The 21,729-nt window shown below is 40.1% G+C and overlaps 1 protein-coding gene across 3 annotated transcripts in view; it reads right to left on the bottom strand.

The window, feature by feature from the left end:
* adcy2b (adenylate cyclase 2b (brain)) overlaps positions 1 to 21,729 on the bottom strand; it is a 68,480-nt gene that overhangs the window by 9,926 nt on the left and 36,825 nt on the right. For all 3 annotated transcript variants that reach the window (XR_009709551.1, XR_009709552.1, XM_061254326.1), the window contains exons 5-17: positions 19,422 to 19,570; positions 17,834 to 17,945; positions 16,770 to 16,897; positions 14,769 to 14,927; positions 14,363 to 14,495; positions 13,085 to 13,261; positions 12,441 to 12,484; positions 11,208 to 11,285; positions 10,951 to 11,020; positions 10,598 to 10,695; positions 9,569 to 9,653; positions 5,361 to 5,498; positions 416 to 529 (exon numbers count right to left, since the gene is read on the bottom strand). Coding sequence is in view for 1 of the 3 variants with exons in the window: in XM_061254326.1 (XP_061110310.1) it covers positions 416 to 529; positions 5,361 to 5,498; positions 9,569 to 9,653; positions 10,598 to 10,695; positions 10,951 to 11,020; positions 11,208 to 11,285; positions 12,441 to 12,484; positions 13,085 to 13,261; positions 14,363 to 14,495; positions 14,769 to 14,927; positions 16,770 to 16,897; positions 17,834 to 17,945; positions 19,422 to 19,570 (1,485 nt within the window). In the remaining 2 variants the exon portion in view is untranslated. The remainder of the gene's footprint in view (positions 1 to 415; positions 530 to 5,360; positions 5,499 to 9,568; positions 9,654 to 10,597; positions 10,696 to 10,950; positions 11,021 to 11,207; positions 11,286 to 12,440; positions 12,485 to 13,084; positions 13,262 to 14,362; positions 14,496 to 14,768; positions 14,928 to 16,769; positions 16,898 to 17,833; positions 17,946 to 19,421; positions 19,571 to 21,729) is intronic.

The following is a 21,729-nucleotide window of genomic DNA, read 5'->3' as shown; positions in this document are numbered from 1 at the left end:
GTCAATGGACGCTCTTTTTCATTTTCAGTTTCACGGTTTCATGTCTTACTTTCTAAATTCATATTATTCTATTAGTCTCCAGTGTAATCAGCTGAATCAATTCAATTTAGTCATAACTCAGCATGGTGAATGGCATTTATTCAGTCAACAAATATTCCTCCTGAACATTAATGACTTGTTCAACAGAGATGAGGTGCACTTTTGACGTAAACTTTGTCACTGCTGTGAATACAATCAAATGTTGATGAAATAACAACAGATAATATGTTTTTAATTTAGCTATATGTAATACTGTTGTAGCCACAATGAACAAACATGTAAGGCACTCTGAAGTGCTTCCCATGATGCATTGTGACAGACATTTTTTTACAGAAAGAAGAAAACATCTAAGATAATTCAAGAGGTTGTTACTTACTGGAAGGTAGAAAAAATTGTTCTCTGGGGATTGTGGGCCCTGGGCATTTGGGTAATGCGAAGTCTCATTGGAGGTATTAGACGCTGCAGGCATCATTTTGTCTTCTAAGAAGAACTAAAACCCAAAAACAAGATTTTTAAACAAACTAGTTTGAAGAATTACAGTGCCTTTTAATGAAATTAAAATATTACATTTGCAACATACACCGATCAGTCACAACATTTAGACCACAAGCTTTTTTTTTCATTTTCTTTTCATTATATGATGTGTGTACTTATTTAAGCAGATAATCATAGGTGAATCATGATTATCTTGGTATGTACTGGTGTTCATGGTCATGTCTATCTTAACAGATGCTCCAGGACCTGTAGAATTTTTTATATTTAAAAAAATGCATGCAATCTATTCCTACATAGGTTTCACCACATGCAGTACCATGTAATTTAATGGAGGGAAGAAGGGTGAAACTGATGTAGGATTAAATGCCATGCATTTTTAAATATGGCAGGTGGTTTTTATTTTTTTTTAGGTCCTGGAACATCTGTTAAGAAAGATGTCAAAAAATGAAACTTTTGACAACAAATCCCTTATGATGGCTTTAATGTTGTGGCTGATGTAAGCAGTATAATATTTGCAGGACCTTTGGATATATAGGAAAAAGAAAAGTATTTGGAAGTACATTGTTAAGAAGCAAGAATGCATTAGTGAGATAGCAATATCAAACAACCCGGTAGGCCACTACCACTGTAGGGGATGACTGAACAATACTTTTGAATTGCGAAGAAAAAACCCCTTTCAAATGACAAATAGATCAAGAACACTCTCTGGGATGTAGCCCAAGATGTATCAAAGACTACAGTAAAAGAGAACAATAAATCAGCACATCCTCAGAGGGTTCAATGCAAGATGAAAACAACGGGTAAACCTCAACAGACCGACTAGGTTAGAGTTTGCTAAAAAGTACATTTAAAAACTAGAGTTCTGGAATAAAATCTTATAGACAGATGAGATAAGTATTAACCTGTACCAAAGGTAAGAAAAGAGGAAATTATCCAAAGAACATGCTTATCTGTGAAACATTGTGGAGATAGCATGTATGGCTGCCACTGTAATGGGCTCACTGGTCTTTATTGATCATGTGACTGCTGACAAAAGTAGCAGCATGAATTCTGAAGGTGTACAGAAAGGTCTTATCTGCTCAGATCCAACTAAATTTGGATGCCTTGCATTTATCAGGGCCAAAAAGTGGAAAGTTCTTTACTGGCAAAGTCAATCACTTGATCTGAATCCAACTGAACATGTATTTCACTTGCTAAAGACAAAAGATGGCTGCAGTAGAGGCCAGGCAGAGTATATGGATGGAAATACCCTAAAAATTAAAGCTAACATTTTAACCTTATATTTGCAAAGCCAATGAGCTGCAGTATACAGTGGCAAGTAAGTGAACACTTTATAATTATCTGTATTCATGTATAAATCTGTCCTAAAATATGTCACAATAATGAACAAATCTATTTCAAATAATAATACAGAAATAATTGTATTGTTCTTTTGCATATTGAATACATTATTCAAATATTCACAGCATAGGTTGGAAAAAGTATGTGCACCCCTAGGCTAATGACTTCAACAAAAACTAATTGGAGTCAGAAATGAGCAAACCTGGAGTCTAATCAATGAAACGAGATAAGAGGTGTGGGTTAGAGCTACTTTCACTCATAAGAAACACTCAAACAAGAAGTATCTGCTGATGTGAACCATGCCTTGCATAAAAGACATATCAGAAGACATGAACCATAAAACTGGAAAGGGTTGCAAAGTAATCTCAAAGAGTTTTGATATTCATCAGTCCACAGTTAGACAAATTGTCCATAAATGGAAACAATTTAGAACTCTGGCTACTCTCCCTAGTGGGCGCCCAGCCAAGATGACTCCAAACGCACAACGCAGAATGTTCAATGAGGTTAAAAAGAGTAAAACCCTAGAGTAACAGCTAAAAGGCTTGAAGGAATCATTGGAACTAGTTAACAACTCTGTTTATGAGTCTACCAGAGGCAAAATATTTAACAGGCCACAGAGGACCATTGCATCGCTGTGCGCCTGAAGTTTGCCGAAGAGAACCTTGACACTACACAATGCTACTGGCGGAAATGTTTTGGGGACTGATGAAACTAAGGGGAAGAACATGCAGCACTATGTATGGCGTAAAAAGAGCACCACATACCAACATGAAAAGATCATCCCAATGGTAAAATACAGTGGAGGGAGCTGTGGCTGCTTTGCTGATTACGGGCTGGACAGCTTGCCATTATCGAGGGGAAAATTAGTAACCAAGTTTATCAAGGTATTCTACAGGATAATGTCAGGGTGGCTGTCCTCCAGCTCAAACTCAGTAGAAGTTGGGTGATGCAGCAGGACAATGGCCCTAAACATCAAAGTAAATATACTACAGAATGGGTTCAAAAAAAGAAAACGCAGCTTTTGGAATGGTCCAGTCAGAGCCTAGACCATAAGCCAATTGAAATGCTGTGGAATGATCTCCAGAGCTGTTCACACCAGACATCCTAAGAATATGGCTGAGCTGAAGCAGTTCTGTAAGGCAGAATTTTTCAGAATTCTTCCTGAACATTGCGTAGGTCTGATCAGCAGCGACTGGAAGCTCTTGTTTGAGGTTATTGCTGCCAAAGGAGGTTCGACCAGTTATTAAATCCAAGGGATCTCTTACTTTTTCCCCACCAGCCCTTGAATGTTACATGGGTGTGTTCAATATGAATATAAGACATGACAGATTATAATTGTGTGTCAGTACATTGAGTTTGTCTATATTTGTGACTTGATGATGATAAGATAGATTTTATGACCAATTAATGTAGAAAACCAGGAAATTCCAAAGGGTTCACATACTTTTTCTTGCCACTGTAGAGCCAAAACAAAACAAATTGGGTCACTGTCAAAACACTTTCAGACACTGCAAGTTAACATGTTCATCACTTTACCTGTCCCTTGTTCTTTAAAGGTTGTCTGTTCATTATTATTCTAACGGTGTAGTCTGAAAGACGAATTTTAGAAATCAGTTTGCACTGATTCAGCACAAAACAGAGCGAGCCCAATCTATCAGTGAGCAGAGACCTCATTGGGGTTCAATGAGCTGGACTGATGGCATGAGAAAAAGAAAGATCATAATCTGCCAATCGATTCACGTCAAGGTCTAAATGCGGAGCTAGCTCTCTGGACTTTATCGCATTTTCCAGAAGGTAAAATGTGAGGTCAGAGCAACATAAATCTCATGTCATTCGATCAGCCTTTCTCTCTCATCTGGGAGACTAATGAGAATGAAAAATGTGTTTAATAACTTTAAGCACAGAAGTCTGAGTTAAGCATGTGACTCAAATGCTTACTGCTTACCAATGTGCATACAATTCACAACTGCTAAAGCTGAAATCTTATAGCTTTCTAAAAAGAGCATATTCATGCTTAACATTCTTCAATGAGAAATACAATAAGTTATTTTGGTATGTTTTCTTTAGTTTTCCCCTCCTGGCAATCGCAGTCGTGTAGCTATAGTTCCTGCATTTAAAAAAGGGAGGTCAACAAATAATTTGTGAATGGCTGTGGGTACTTTTTTTCTCAAACAAGGAGATGTGTCTGGCAGGCAGGTCATAGATGAATTCCCCAGTCAGAGAAATGACTTTAATTAGGCTCTGATTAACTATTCTGTGAAGTCTCTTGCACTCTGAATCTTAAGTAGCCCCCGCCAAGCCACTTTTCGAAATGTAAAAGCAACGGCTAAAATCTGGGATGGGAAGTGTACCGGACCCGAGGGGACCTGGGTCTGGGGCAGAATACTCAGAATCTTCAGTGGATCACAGACATACAGTAAACAGTCATAACAGAAAATAGTTATTTGAATGAAAACTTTCATTCAAATAATGAAATAAACTTTCATTATTTGACTTTAAATATATATATATTTTTTTAACACAATTTCTCATGCAGTCAGGTTTCCTAGAAAATATTTTCTAATGTTATAAGTTAAAGTTTAGTTCAAGTAGAACTACGGTTTGGGGTGGTGACTGAACAAAGCACGCACACACATGCACACACTGGTGTGGATGCAGGTGTTTATTTTAGCCCAGAACAATGACACCCGATTCAACTACTTAACTAATAATGGAGGAATCAGGGTTCTTAGTCCTGGGCTAACGCAAATCACTACAACCTTTTCAGATAAGATTGGACACCCCCACTGCTAGATACACAGCCACCATTTTATTCTCCTTCACAATAGAAGCACAAAGAACAGAAAGAGACCAGACAAACCAGGTACAAGGTTTGCAGAAAAGTATCCTTCATGACTGACCAACATTTTTTCCCAGAAAAGGTAACACATTGGCTGATTACAAATCAACCAAACAGTGCTATCCATTGACCTGAAAGCTTGCCAGAAGAGGATGCAGGAATGTCTGACAGCAGCCCAGAGAAACAGAAACGCAACTCAATATCATGTAACTTCAAAAACAATGTGAACAAAATCCTGATCAAGGACCGTGCCAGTTATACCACATTACCTAACAAGGAACTAATTGCATAGGCAAGCCATATGATGTGCTACAAAGCTTTAAAATAGCATTTTAACAAGCAGCTAATCAATCAGAAGTAGTCCTGCTTTTGTTTCTGCTTCGAGCTGAAGCTGAAATGATTGCAGAGGCTGCAGCCATTAAAACGCAACCGCCATGGAATTATCTCCTAGCCAGTTCCAACCATCAGTGATCTACACTAATCGTGTGACCACATTGGAACCATTCCATTCGTTCTACTCTGTGCCAAGTACAGAAGGGACAGGCTTCTATTTTAAAGAGTTTGGTGACATTTGACTCAGCAGGGGAGGTAGAGAATACTCATTCGTCCAGGGTCCTGACCGCAGAGCCACTGCGACAGCACTTACCATATTGAAAACAGCCATTATTAATATCAGTGTAGTGGTTGTCATGGTGAGGGTGAGACGTGGCCAGGGTTTGTTGGCGATGATTCTGGACGAGCTTAGGATCCAGAGCAGGGAACCGGAGGCGGATTTGCTGCATTGCTTAGAAGATAAGAGAAAGAAAATTAGTCAGCCGGCTATTTCTAATCCCAGTCTGCCCCCCTTAGCTTCAGCCATGACAGCCGACCTCAGCTGCTCCGACTGGCATCAGTGATAGTGCAAGATACACAGTGATGTATTTCCACCAGTACAACCACAGTTTTCTTCTGCACAGACACAGTATGTGTTTTATGTTGCACTATAACAAGATTACCTTATTCATCGTAAAATGTATGGATTGACAAGACAATGCTTTACAAAGATTAACACAGCCCACAGCTCAATAAAGTAAATATGGACAGGTTGGGAGTTTAATTATAAAACAAAAAAATCTCTAAACTTTCTTCGCATGAGTGGGCTCCATGAATTGTTCAACCTCAAGAGATCAGGTGAAAACAGGAACTCGAGAATATGAATTAGCAAGTAGACAAGCATTGGTTTGGTTATTGGTTTGGTTGGGATTTTAGTGACAACTAGGGCAGTCAGAAAACATTATTTGCATATAAATATTTTAATATTTATAGCTAAATGTACAAGAAACAGTTAAAATGGCATCATTAATGTATTGCCATGAAATACTCATGGGTGCTTCCGATTATGTCTGGGGAAACTAGAAGGCAGGCAGAAAAACAGAATAAAGTACTGAAGTGATGGACTCCAGACAGAAACCAGGTGGGATAACGCTTGTGTTTTATTTAGTAGGCAGAGTAGGCAGAATTTCATTGACCAGAAAAAACCTTGGCAATCAGTGGGGAAGGCCCAAAGGTGATGGTCCATGCACAACATTCCACTGACAGCAAGAGTATAACATGAAAGTAAGGCATTACTGTACATAAACAACAACATGCCGGCACCCAGAACTTAGTCAGCTGGAGGCTAACTAGCTACCCCGTTAACCACCACTACACCATTATATACTGTGTATCATGTATATAAATACTGTCAAATTAAAGCCCTCATTGTTACATTTTAAATCCATTGTACTGAGCTAAAAACAAAAATGTATTACTGGGTGTGGTCTTTACAAACGCTTCAGAAGAAATAAGACTGTAGAATTCACTTGACATGAGGTGGAATAATAGATCACTGGTGACCTAGTTACAGCAGGCTGCTGGTTGGTTGTTTACTTGTACTAAATATAACAGTTTTTATGCCACGACCCAGCAATGTTCATGGATTAAGAACGTGTTTTGCAAGAAGAAGCTTCATTAGAGATGCCCTGTCAGGTTTTTGTACTCTACTTGTCATTCAATTGCACTGGGTGCAGAAACGATAAGATGATGAAACATTAATGAGCACATTGTTATCCTTAACATGGGATCAGTGTCATGGCTGTTCATATTATCATCACTGACTAAAATGCCTATGGGGCAGGCCAATCCATGGTCAACCAAGGTAATTCACATTGGCTGAATTGTTTTGAAAACAACACACGGCTATCCGTATGGACTCAGCCAACACGCCTGAGGTGAAACTTTCAGAAAGCATAACTGAGAAGCCTATTTGCCCCAATAGTGCACAGACTGAACACCGACCACAGAACACAAAACAAACAAGTGACCTTTCAAAGTCAACAAGAACTTTGATATGTGGGCCACATTTCCATTGAGACTGAAAACATTGTTTTAAATTCAAACATACGAGTTGAGATGAAAAGTAACATTTGAGGCTTTAGATTTTCCCACAAGGTCTGCTTTGGGAAAGTAGTAATTGCACAAGTTGCTCAGACAGTTTGTTAAACTTACATTCGGAGAAAAATAAGGCTGGGGTGCCACTGCCGAACACAGGAACAGACATGCTAATTAGTGGATATTGTCTGTCAAAGTTTAATAAATGAAAGCGGAAGCTACTATGGAAAATCAGCCAACTTTTAAATGAGAGCCAAGAGTAAATTCAATAAGGAAATTCCCTTCCATTTCGTCAAAGACAATGCTTTGTCACCCCAGGCAAATAATTATCCACAGACTGTGACTTAACGGTTACCCAGAATACTTCACGCAGCTAGTTAAAATCTTTTGTTATTTATCCACCCCCTTGCCTGTGCCCAGAAGTTCATATTCCCTTTGTTGAGATGAATGGTTTTGCATCACCTAGCCCTGCAAGACATCCTAGAATAGATCAGGTACCTCAAGACCAGGCACCCCAATAGGTTTCTGACTGAAATCACAGCTTTGGACCGGCCTAGTTCTGAACAAGCCAATGGACACTGCTGTTGCCTTTATGCTTTTTCCAGTAGTTATCCTGTTTTTTTTTTGTAATAATAATGCCTACTGTAGAGGATACACAAGCCTAAACCCCAGATGACTCCTGAGTTCACTGCAACACAGATTGGGCTCAGAGTCCTTTCATTCCTCTTGGGGAGGGTGGAGGGTAGGGCAAGGAGGAGAGGGAGAGAGAGAGAGAGAGAGAGAGAGAGAGAGAGACGCAGAGAGAGAGAGAGAGAGAGAGAGAGAGAGAGAGCGAGAGGAAGTGGTACCACACCACCTGAAGGTTTTGGCTGCTATTTATTTATTGTTGAGTCCTTCTTAGTACTGAGCCCAGTGGATTACAAACTCAAGGTGAGGCCTTAGAAACCTATCCAGAGAGCGGCGCTGTACTTCAGAACTGTGGATGCAGAAGAATTACTGAACTCACGATGCAGCTGGTGTGAAGATTTAAGTAGGTCCCAACAGAAAGGGATTATATGATTTCAGCATATTGCCTCATTATTTGGGGCACAGTCATATTTTGTGCTTCTACAGGCAGTGGAAAGTAAATCATTTCCACAGTCCTGGGCTCTGCTCATAGACTACTGGAGGCATACCATATGTTTGATGATAAGGTGCTGGAGAAAAGGCACTACATTACAGATGACTATAAATAAACATACTTTATTGTGAGGCATTATGCATTTAGGCATGCCAATTTCAGTTTTTATCTATTCTTAGTTTACGAGTTGGTCTCACTGAGATTGACAATTTGTATTCAAAAGTCTCCGGCCACGATAGCATTTTAAACTTTAACAATCTTCTGTGGCAATGCAGTTAGTCATGTATTTGAAGTAATTTCAAGGAATAATGGAGTTTCAATTTGAGGACATATTGCACATGTATGCAGTTTGTATGTAATGATAATCAAAAACTCTTCATTGCTAGTATTTCAAAAAAAGAATATTTTAATTTCAATTTTCTTTCAGTGTATTTATAAACAACAATTTCATCCAGCTAAATTACCACTTATTTCTTTCAAGTATATCTTCTTGCTGTTTTGAGAGTACTTTCACAAACACAAAAATGTGGTTTTCAAAATTTTTCTCTGTTTAAAATAAGATTCAGTTCAGAGTGAGCAGTTTGTAAACAATTAACATCTGCCAGGAAATCTGTCTGTTTCAGGGAAGGAGCACAAACAGTGTTGGTGTAAACAACAGTGCAATCTGCATATTGAATTGATAGAATTTATACAGTCAATATTGTCTTTGTAAATAATTAACAAAGAGGACCAAGGCATTAACATCGACAAATTGGTTTCTCATAAAAGTTTACTGTTTAGCTCAAGATATATTTTCCTCAATACTATTACTTTTACTAATTTACTCAATTTTACTCCATATATCTTGATCCACTGTCTCAACAGATCTACAACATATTTTGTGACAACGACGATAATTGTTAAATGTATTTACATTTAAACCAATATATTGCTGCACGTGCTCATCAGATATCTTATTGAAATATGGTTTCCTAGAGATGATTTAAGGTTATTTTAGTTATGTTATAGCAGCAATCTAGCATTTTCTGGCTGGGATTGGACTACAAACTGTCACCTTGCAAATTCTCATAATAATGTTTTCATTATCAAACAATGTTTGCCACTTGGAAATATGGTTCTTTTAGATGTAAACAAGAAATCAATATTAAAATCATTCAAATATTCCTAAACTCTTTTCTTCAAACTAAATACTATTTCATTTGGATAGCCATACATCATTTCACTTGGATTGAATCAGGCAGAAATGTACCATTTTACTTTTAAAAGCTTCAACCTCTATTCCTCCTGGAGACCAAATCTAACTTCCTTTAGACAGCATGACTCACCAGGAGATGGCCAGCGAAACAGATGAGCAGGATCAAGGACAGCAAGACGAACGCCATCCCAAAGGATATTCCCAGCACAGCAGTTCTACAGAATGTGAAGCACAGGCAAGCAATAAAACAAACACCATTACTTCAAAACATGGGTCCTTGCATTTGTGTACAGTGTACTGTGAAATGGGGGTCAGTGTCTGTTTTTTGAACCAATTCTTTTTGTTTATTTAAGTACAATTTCCTGCAACCAGTCTCTGTCTGTCTGTTTTTCTGTCTGTCTGTTCAAACATTGTGTATATCCTGTATAGGCCATCTTGATGCATCATTCACAGTGGTGACAAAAGTAAATGACAGTTGTTCAAACTATGAATGGATGCTCGTCACTATCATCCTGAAAGGGAGTTTCACATCTGTGGTGTTCAGAGAAAATAAATATCATCAGTGAAATGAGTAGTTATTCCCAGCTAAGAATTCTATTGTATTTTTATACTCTCTTTCTGCCTATCAGTCTTTTTCATTACATTCAAACATTACTTGAGAAACTTGGATTTGATTTCAAGACCAGTTTTATCGATGCAATTTCAGCCTCAGCACAATCGCTCTGAGAATGTGACAGCAGAATATTAATATCCAGCATGAATGTTCTGTTCTATGAAACATTTGGGGAGTGTTTGGTTGGATGCCCCAAGCATTTACAAGTGAATCTAGCCAGGGACAAGATGTTGACTTGACTTGTCTTGTTTTGTATGTGGAAATAGCAATTTGCATTGCTGTCAAAAAAATATGTTGTTTTTCTTTGATAGTTTTCCCTAGCATAATGCAGAGCACTATGGTATGAGACATATAATTATGTAAAGCATAACTGAACTGCACAGGACAGGTAAAATAAAAGGTGAATATAAGTATATATGGAGAATATGAGTTGCTTTGTAATATGTTATATTTCATAGAATGCACATACACAAATCAAGCAGAAATACAGCACACATACCATGCTATTATGTTGTTGTTGTTTTTTTAAACACAAACCATACTTACTTTGGCAAGACCAGAATCTGCACTATGAAGATGCAGAAAAATATCAGGCATGCACAGGTGACGTAATACTTGAAAGCCGGCAAAGTCGTTGCTCTGTACTACGGAAAAAAAGGAATCTAGGTCTAAGTTGGCATTCCTAAATTATTTAACCAAAATAACACAAATATAAACAGTTAGATTTCAATTACAGAGCTTAAAAAGCAGAATTGGAATATCTCCATCAATTAAACAATAGACTCATGCGGTTTGGGTTATCAAATTACAGAAATTGTCAATCCTTCAAAAGAATATACGAACATCAAAGAAAACATATTTTAAATAAAAATGTATTCCACATACTGAAGGTTTCTTACCTCCTTCTCCAGTGTCTTATTGTGAAAGAACAAGGATATCCTCTGGATATCTTCAGATTTCAGCCACTGTCTGAAAAACAGAAGCTCCGTCACATTCAAAGACTTAAGAGCAGGTTTAATGTGCAAAAGAAAACGTGGTGTACAGAATGTGCAACAAAAACAGTTAAGAATTTTGATTTTAGATGCATTCAGGAACACAGCACAAAACATAGCCCATCACTCAGTTGTAATATCAACATGAATAAATTGCAGCATACTTTTGGGAGTTGATTCCATCAATGGTTCTGATCATTCTCTCATTCAACTCCTCCTCAAATCTCTTCCTCTGGGACTTTCTGTGGAGGGGGAAAAAGATTTGAGGAGCAGTGAGACCCAGCAGGCCTCTCAGGGATGATTACGTTACAGGAGAAACACCTTTATAGGATCGACTTCTATAACGCTGCTTGGATTGTCACATCTGCGACCAAAAAGTAATAATTCAAAAAACGTGATTCTTCCTCCCCTCGAGGCATATTGGAAATGCGAGTCAGATAACAGGGCCGTGTGGCGCTGGGGGAATCGCGGCGCTTGGAAACACCTGGCTGTGCTTCAGAGAAAGCCAGGACCACGTTTCCCAGGTCCCCCCGCTGCGGCAGCCCGAAATAGTAAACTTCCCCAGAGCAACCTCTGTCATCTTTTCCCCGCGCATTCATGAATTTCTGTTTCTTCATTTCCACACGATGGAGACTGAAGTTGCAGGAACTCCAGTAAGTGCTGCGCAATCAAAGGCTCCGCCGAACCCCCACGGCGCCTCGCTTCGCCGCGCGAGTATAAATAGGGCAGGAGACGGGTTTCGCTCTGACTGAAACGCGCTCGCTCTTCCTCCTGTTTTTCAGTTTGATTTCTCCTCTTTGGGGACATTGTTGTGCATTTCTGTGAATTCTGTGAATCTCAATACATTTCTCATATTGGTTTAAATTAATTGAACCCTCCTATTATGTTAAGAGTTTATGACCGCTGTTATGTTTGAGGTCAAATTGACGCAAATGCAAAATTATTGCAAAAGAAAAATGTGGACACTTTGTGTGTCGCCTTCTTATTGTCTCCCAAAGACTAGCCCTTTATCCATAAATATTACAAATCTGAGAAACATCTCATTTTAGAGCATGAGGTACAGGAAGTGATAGTTTGGCACCTGTATGGGAAAGTGGCAGCAGAGTCATTGATAAAGAAATCTGAGATAAAAATAACAATGGTTGTATATTTTCTGACATTTTATACAGTTATCAAGATTAAAAAAAGGATAACTGGTTTTCAAACACTAAATTGGGTTTTTAAAACATCACCAAGAAGGCACAGAATATGTAATCAATTCATTTATAATCAATAAGTGTAATGTTACACCCTCAAACCAACCTACAGTAGATCTCCATACAGCAGTATAACAGAAACATTTATTGAATATTGAACAGTTGTATCCAGACGAATCCAATGTATGATACATTTCTCACCGTTCTGTTCTACGCGGGTAATGATACTGCCCCATCGGCACATCCTAAAAAGAGGAAAAAAAATCTGTCAGTTTGTGCTTTGCATGGACGTTTTCAAATGGCCATTTTGATAGGAATGAAAGAAAATTCCACATATTGTGTATAAAATTACACAGCTCAGTAGCAGGAGAACCAGAAGCATAAATGTGTACACCATTCACAAGTTCATTTTCAACAGAAGAACATTACTGTACTTTAACAGTGGGGGAAAATGCTTTTGAGGAATGCATACTATAAACCATATGCTTACATCCTGAAAAAAAAAGGAAAAAAAGGAGGACCAAACAATGTGAAAAGGTTTTAGCATACAGTAGTTACTTCAATGAACAAAACAGGAATTTGGTATACTGCAGTGACATGAACAAAGCTAAAAGGTAAAAGAAACTAAGAAAAAATTCTATAGGTTACAATACGTAGCTTTAGCGACACATACACACGTACAGTATATACACCCGTTAGGCAGTACCCACCCATTCCCTTCCATTGGTGCAACCTTATGACCTGAGCAGTGAGAAAATGTCTTTCTTGCCACGCAGTGTATGTATACATTATACGGTATATGTGATGATGTCAGAGTGACACGGCGTTCAGAGGAGGAAGCTCACCGCGGTGTTGATTTTGCCGTTCTCGGTGCTCATACTGTCGCGGTGGTGCAGGTTGGCGAAGGGCTTGGCGGCCCCCCAGGACTCCAGGTAGCGGGTCATCCTGACTGACGCTCTCATTTTGGCCCCGTCCAGCGACTGCCTGGGGCGGCAACTGAGCTGGGGACTGCGTCTCTCCACCTGCACCCAACGCACCCATCCTTAGACCTCAGCCACGGCCTCCACCACCAGGCCCTGAGTCCTCCTCATCTCCCAGCCAAACCCAGCACTCATTTTTTTATTGTGCAGAACTAATGTACAATTTGGACACAGCATATGAAGCTTATTATCTGGCTCTCCTACTGTCTGTCATGATAACAACCACCTTTTTGAAATAAAAAAGTTTTTGACATAAACTTAATTTTCAGTGCTGTCTACCATAGTCATGGACAGAGTTCTTTGCCATCCTAATCACTTTTTACTGTTGTGCTCTCGTCCACTATAATGACATGCGGTTTGCCGTCTACTGTCTACCGTGATCCATGTGAACGCAGCATCAGACCTCAACCACAGTCTCAACCACTGGGGCACGGGCCGTCAGTTCTCTTTCTTGCCCAGTCAACCCTGCAGGGCTTCTTGAGTTTTTTTACTGCTGAACACAAATGTACAATTTGGACATGGTATATGGAGCCTATTATCTGGCTGTCCGACTGGCTGTCACGATAACAACCACAAGTACCACTGTTCAGTTCTGTTACATCTATCTCTATTAACATGCTTACACTGCTGCTTTTAAATGCCCACTACTGCTATACCAAAATTAGTTTCGTAATTGCGCTGTTCAGTTGTATACTCAGATATGTCACACCCCTTGTGAAGCAGGGTTAGCTTGCCTAGTAAGCACAGTGAAGTGCAGGAAGGCGAAGGCCTGTAGCAGGTTACCGCCACAACGCTCCCTAATGACATAACCCTCGTTGCCATTGGCTAGGGGCATCTTAACTGGTAACGCGTTCATTCAAGAAATATTTGGACGAGTTAGAGGCCGGAGTTACAAATCCCACCTCGGACTCAGGCATTAATCTCTCTCTCGTTCCACTTGGTTTGGCCTGAAGATTTAATTCCAAACTTTGCCCTTTCCAAACACTACTCATTTCCAGCTTTGTAAGTGAAAAATCTGTTACAGGTGATTATTTCCATCATAATTAATGACATGACATATTGCAAAGTCCACAGCAAACGTTTGTAGTCTGTGACTTTTCTTACTTTTACATACTTCCAGGAGGAGGCCTGTCAACCCCTTACCTTGGGGTTGATGACCAGGAAGGTGACGACCCCATGCTCCTTCAGATAGGGGTCTCGGTTCTGCCCGTCCCCATCCTCTACTTTGTACGCCCCTTTCAGGTGCTCCAGCGTTTCCGAGGAGATGTGGACACGCCTTTGGGAGGGAACATGAGACGTTCTTTTGAGAGCTCGAAAGAAACTATGCTGTGAGTCAATGCTACCTGCTGGCTTACTTCCACCAGCCAATCACCATGATTTCAATCCCTTCATAGCAACAGAAAAGCAGGTAATGCTTATGTAGCACTCAGATAAACACAGATAAAACGGTACACAAATAAGCTGTGCGGTATATGAAATAAGCGCAGCTTGAACGGAGACACATTTTAAATAAGTACATTTTTTCATTACATTTCATATATCTGCTTACCCAGGCACACCTCCAGCCTCCATGTGATTGGCCAGTGTGACATCATGTGACCAAACATCGTACTGCCATTTCTGAAGCCCAATGACGCCACACAGAACATTGCCTGAGTGGACTCCGACTCGCATGTTAATGTCTACTCCAGTGGCGTCCCGCACTTTCCTTTCATAAAGAAACAAAAAGCAAAAACTGTTTTTATTTACCACAAGAGCAAACATTCTATATTTAGACATGACATGAATAATTATGAAATTCCTGAATGCAATAATATGTATATTTTCTTCTTTTAGAATATATTACCAATGGTAAAAAACTGGAAAAAGTTTTTTTTAAATAAATCTTTATATACAGTATGTATTCTACTGCAAATCTCATTTCTGAGGCATTTCTCAGGTCTTGGCATTTATTTATCTGTCGCAACTAGAATACAGAAGCTTATCCCTGCTTCCCCTAAACCCCTGAAAGACCTTTAGCCTGACAAATCAGGGGAATTCTTCAGGCATCTGTGTCTGGCATGAGAGAGGAGATGCAAAGACTGGCAGAATATTAATAAGGAAAACTCTAAGGGTTGCTGGAAAAGAACAGTCATAAACAAAGATTTTACACAACAATAAAGGGAACAGCCTCAATAAAATAATTACAGATTTATACATGTTAACCTTTACCAGAAACCATTCTGGAACAAGATTGACTGTTCACACCGAAGCCAGAATCCTGCAATTTCTGCACACCCACACTGAATTTTCTGTTTTGAGATCTTGTCATGGAATTGTTGGAATTCTGTTCCCAATGCGACACAAATTAAACGGAATAAAATGGAATGACACACCATGACATGACTGTTTCATCGCCCAAACAGAGTCAAACCCTGTTTTTATGTGCAATACAGCTGGTAAATGTTCAATCCATTGTTGGAAATCAAACATTTACAGCTGCTCTGATCTAGAAATGAAATACGTTTTGGTTCCAGTCATTCATTTTCAAAACAACTTGTTCATTCTTCTCAAATTATCACGGTTCACTCTTGCTGTGCTCTAATGGCTGCTCACGTAATTCAGTCATTTCCATATTTCACATTGGTAGCCTACAGGTGCTGAGTAACTGCTGTTACCCAAACTGCCCACACTACTGCTATGGGCTTGTTCTGTTCGATACAACAATGAGTTTGTGTGTGCGCGCGTGTGTGTGTGCATGTGTGGTGTGTGTGTGTATATGTGTGTGTGTGCATGCATGTGTGTGTGTGCATGTGTGGTGTGTGTGTGTGTGTGGGTGCGTGTGTGTGTGAGTGTGTGTGTATGTGTGTGTGTGTGTGTGCGTGCATGTGTGAGGTGTGTGTGTATACGTATGTGTGTGTGTGTGTGTGTGCATGTGTATGTCTCTATATTCCATCTCCTAAAACCAGCATTAACAATGCCATGTGCGATTTTACTGCAATTCATGATTATATGAATACATAAACAGCCTTAATAGCCTGCTTTATCGGCAGGTGAAGATGTCAATATTCTGGGCAGTTTTTCCAAACTAAAAAAGAGGAAATTGGGTATTTTTCAGGCAATTATGCCGGTGTGCAAACGGTGGGGGCGTGTACAGGGACACACACACACACACACACACTCACACACACACACACATACTCAGTGAATGCGGTTTTCTGCCAGGTTTGCCTGAGCACAATCAGACATGAACTGACGTGGATAACCTTATCAATTCCGATTCAAGTTGTGTTTATGCTGGAGAGACACCACAGCTGGGGCCCTGCTAAGAGCTCTCAGTATGAGAGTCACATTTTTCTGCTTGGCTCCCATTTTTAAACTCAAAGAACACTTTGATCAAAAGTTGCAGAATTTCAAAAATCCTCCCCCAACACGATGACAACTCCAGATTCAATGTTCCAGAAATCCATTATAAAATGGATAAAAAGGACATCAGAGTAAATTTCACTGTGTCAGAGTCTAACCGAATCGAACACTGATTTTCTTTTTTGCAAGGTATGGATATACTCACTTTATAGCTTCACACATGTCCAGTCCCATTTTGACACAGTTTTTGGCATGGTTTGGCAGGAACTCTGGAAGGCCTGATACGCAGTAGTAACAGTCCCCCAGAATTTTAATCCTCATGCACTCATTCTCCTAAAAAGAACACACATGTCAGGCAATTATACACATGACTGCAACGGGCAACTACAGTACATACTGTACATCATATCAGACATCCACAACATTACGCTAATATTTAGGTAGACCTGTACACCAGTTGGTAATGTAAATATTTAATCAGCCAATCATTTGACTGCAACTAAAAGCTTAAAAGCATGCAGACATGGTCAAGAGGTTCAGCTGTTTTTCAGATGTCAGAATGGGGAAGAAATGTGATCTTTTTGACCGTGGACTGATTATTGGTGCCAGGTCTGAGGAGAATGGCTAGACTGGTCAATGTTCTGCCAATCTATTCCACACAGTTACTCCTCTCTGTGTGAATAAATACTTCCTATTGTCTGTAATATTTCCTAATGTCTATGTATGAAGAATATGAAGACTACATGAATGTCACTTTTTACAGAACCAATATTCGGGAGTGAACTCAAAAGGTAAGTGATTGGGCTGTGTGAGGTTTTGCGTATGTGTTCTGTGCTGAGACGGTCCGTCCCACTACAAAGACAGGTGAGAATCACTGTGGCTCCTTTTAACAGAATTCCCTGAAAGCTACTATGCAACGTGCAAAAATGTGCTTTTCTGTGGCTGTTCTCCTTGAAAGAACCTGAGATATTTAAAGGACCCTGTCTGGCAGCTATTTCTGTGCTAGCCTGATCATGTCACCTTGCAAATCCAACGCTGTCAGGCTTATAACAAGTTCCTTTATGCTCGTCATTTCAATAGCTCACTCAGGAGAACAACAAGCTACAACCCACAGGCTTGCGCATCACCGTGATTGAACCACATCAGCACCTGAACCGGACTCGTGTATGCCAGTGAATCACATTGTTTGATTCCCCACAAAACACCATATAAAGGATCCACATTACATGCCAATAGCAGCTTTGCTTTAATGTATTGAGCTGCGTTTACCTTAGCAATCTGGTCGAATTTGCCAAAGAGTTCATTCAGCATGTGGACCAGCTCTCCTGGGGAGCAGTCGCTAGCCAGGCGCGTGAAACCCACAATATCCGCATACAGAATACTGTGAAGGACAAAGTGCAGAAACTCTACGTTACATTATGTGGTCTCATTAGTACATTCATAAAATGCACCTCTTAGCCAGATATAGTTACATTGTTTTAAAATTACAACACACCGCTATTGTTATGATAACTAGACCGAGCTATGCTAAACACTAAAACTATTTTTTTTTTTACACATTTTGAAATTCAAAAGCATACATTGCTTTTGTGCAATTTAAATTGTAAATCACCAGCCTTTTGTTTCATAATGAATGCTTCAGGTACTTTGAATGAAACATCTGTCCAGACTGCTCTGCAAACACTGAGCAAGTCAGATCTGTAACAGATGGCCAGCTACAGATACAGTAGATAGAATGCTTTGAACTGATAATGAAATCGCTTTAGAACTGATTCTGGTCCTAACGTGCAGCAATTAAAATTCAGCACACTTAAGCACAACAAAGTATAAAGGAATCAGCTGACAATCTGCCTTCTTATAACTAACATATTTATATTCAGTACAAGAATAAACGTATGACTTTACAGAATGAACGACCAACACACACGATCCGTACAGGAGCCCGAAAGCACAGGAATCGTCTGAGGACCTGTGTGTGTATCTGCGTATGTGTTTTTTGAGTCTTATGTGCACAGAATACAGAGAGGCGGTGGAAACACAAGATCCGGATGAGAATGGGAGAGGAACGGGTGCTTGAGCGATGCATACTCGATGCCTGACTGCACTCACTGCTGAAGAACTGCGATGAAGATCAATAATCCTGCCAGGAATTTTTACATCAAAAGTCAGAGTGAGCATCCGTGTGATGATGAGCGGAGCTGACATGCTAACAGATAAAAGGCGAGTGCAGCCTGTATCGTGTTCCAGGTTATAAGAAAATAATTATAACATTGAGAAGTGTCTTTGTACAAGCTCACTCTTCCACCAGATCTTTTTAACATGCTATACCTTTAGAAGCAGAAACACATAGGCTCTTGTTGTCTCTGCCATGAGAAAAATTCCTACAGCCTTTCAGATTTCCCCAACCATCTACTTTCATTATCACACCAGACATTGAATTTGTGTGATCTACAGTTTAATGCTTGATGCAAGTGAAATGAGTTTTGGCGTGATGAATGCTTCAACCACTGTTTTGTGTGAATTATTCACAAGAGCACAGTAGATTGAAGCACCAGCACGCTGGACTTGCTTTGTTGGAGCAACTCACGCAGACCAACATTTCTTTAGCCATGGGGCGAATCTTTGTTTATGTGAGAAGCCTGACTCTTGGAGAGACCACAGAGAATACCAATATCCTGTGCAGAGAACCATGGAGACCGAGAAACCATGCCTGAGGAATTCTCAATGTGTTGTTCTCGAATTTGTTTTGACATTTTAAGCAACGGTAGAGGTCATAAACCAAAAGTTTTGGTTATACTAACACCACCGGATGCGTCAAGGCTATGGAAGGCTAGTGGAACGTGGGCTGTGCCGGTACCTGACATTGGTGTGCCGCTGCACGTAGAGATTGTGAAAGTTGTTCGTGTTCTCCGCTTGGCCGAAATTTGGTCCCTGCAGCCTCTGTATGATTTCAGCTTTCATCACCCGTGCAATGTGAGCCGGGAGCAAGGACAGCAACAGACGCTCCTACACAAAATACCAAAACAAAGGAGACAAAAGAGATGGAAAACAATCACTTTCAGAAGTTGCAGAAGGTAAATGCAGTGGATTTAACCATTTCAAGCTTAAAGGTACAATAGGTCATTTCAGACTCCTCACAGTCAAGAGCGGAATCGCAGCAACAAACACCCTCAAACTACAACACTGTTTATCCCTCCGCCATCTCGGTGAACGCTCTGACATTGAAACGGCATTGGCTGTGGTACTTTTAACCAATGAGCTTGAATTACTGTACAGCTGTACAATGTTTTGAAAAGCTAATTTAACCCTTGTACGGCGGACATATTTCTGTTACTCAGGACCTTTTCGCGGGTCTGGTGGACCCATACCATTATTGGGGTCTTAAAACAAACAGTCATAACAATTTATGTAAAAATACTTCACAGATGTTGACCTTATCTTAATTACAAGCAATATAGACCATAACATATAGCATATATGGTTAATATGTGCCATTTACCCCTGTTAAATCACATTCATTAGTATTCGTTTTTTGTGATGAAATGTGATTTTGGTCAAACAAATCGATAATAATCAAAACTGGGAGGAATAAATCATGTTTTTCTTCAACAAATATAAAGGAGAGAAGGCTGTCTTCAATATTGGTGTTTATTGATTTAAATAAAATTGAAATTAGGATACAGAACACAAATTTAACAAATGAACACATGCCCACAATAAGGCGGAAAACAGCAAAGCTTTCTGGGGCCCAACCACAAGGAGGGGGCAAATGCAGTCCAGTCATAAAAAACTGGAGGGCCCTTGCACTGGACTTTAGTTCAGAGACCCAGTCATTACTCAAACGGCCCTGATTGAACACAATATCTACCACACCACACGAGGGGCACAGTCTGACAGTGTGGATCTAAATCTAAATCTAATAATCTAAAGGAGAAAGTACACACGCTCGCAGGCAAGCATGCATGCATGCATGCACGCACCCACACACACAAACACACACACACACACACACACACACACACACAATAGTCCAAGATAGGAGGAAGACCAGGTAAAGGTACACAGCAAACCTTATACTTATAAAACATATAAACCTCATACTTATAACCTTCGGGTCCAGTGGACGCGAATAGCCTGTATGTAATGTAAATGTGTAGGGGGGTGCACAGTGTACTCAATGAAAATGAGTTAATTTACATGTTCTTCACAGAAAATGAGCCAAGGGTTATGAGTCAAAGGTTGAAAAAAATATTTGTTTTTATTTTAGTAAACATTGAAAAACGGGTCCCACAGACCCAAACCTCTTTAGAGGGTTAAGGACTATAAACACAGGCAGGGGCTGAGTCAACATGTCAGTGAGTCTTTTTCAATGATAGAAAGGGTTTTACAATGGTCTTGTAACAATGTTTTAACACAAAAATCTTACCTATTGTACCTTTAATTATTCCTCTCCGTATTGCTTATGATGCCAGGATGGGAAACAGGGAGCAGAGAGGCCCGTCCCCATTCTGGGACACTGAAAACCATTGTCTGTTCAGCAGCGACAGAGCAGAGGTGATTCAGCATGGACAGTGCCAGGCAGGCTGGCGGGCATGACGGCAGCTACAGCTCACTGCTAATAACCGGAGCTTCTGCTCCGCGTCTCGTTCCCCGGCCGAGCGGTGCTGTATGCAGGCACCTCTCCCGATGCTCTGGGCTGTGTGCTCTCTGTTCCTCACACATGGGAGCATTCTGATACGGCTGTTTGTTTGCGCGGTATATTTTGCATCGCCTAACAGCCCTGTTGGGCTACAAAAACAAAGCCCAGCCACTGCTCTTCGGCCAAACTCACGCCTGCCCGGTGCCGCTTCTCTCTCGCACAGAGAGAGCGCACCTGGGGCACCGAGGCACACCGCTTTCACTAAATAACAACATGAATTTAGATGGGTACAGGGAAAGGAGGGCAAAGACAAACATGTCTGCTATAAGCTTGGACATCCTCAGACTTTGGTTGATTGGATTTCTAGCACTCGCAGTCGTTTTTAATCTGAGTGAACCGTGCATTTGTGCCACAAAAGGTACCACAAAAGGTCAGACTTGTTCATTTGTGTTCGTAAAATTTGAGGACCAAATTCAAGAGGGGAAACAGAATAGCTTCATATGAATAGAGTGATAACTATAAATGA

Source organism: Conger conger, chromosome 9 (genome assembly GCF_963514075.1).
Source record: "Conger conger chromosome 9, fConCon1.1, whole genome shotgun sequence".
NCBI lineage: Eukaryota > Metazoa > Chordata > Actinopteri > Anguilliformes > Congridae > Conger > Conger conger.
The sequence above is the reverse complement of the archived record's forward strand: the minus strand, read 5'-3'. Positions and strand labels throughout refer to the sequence as shown.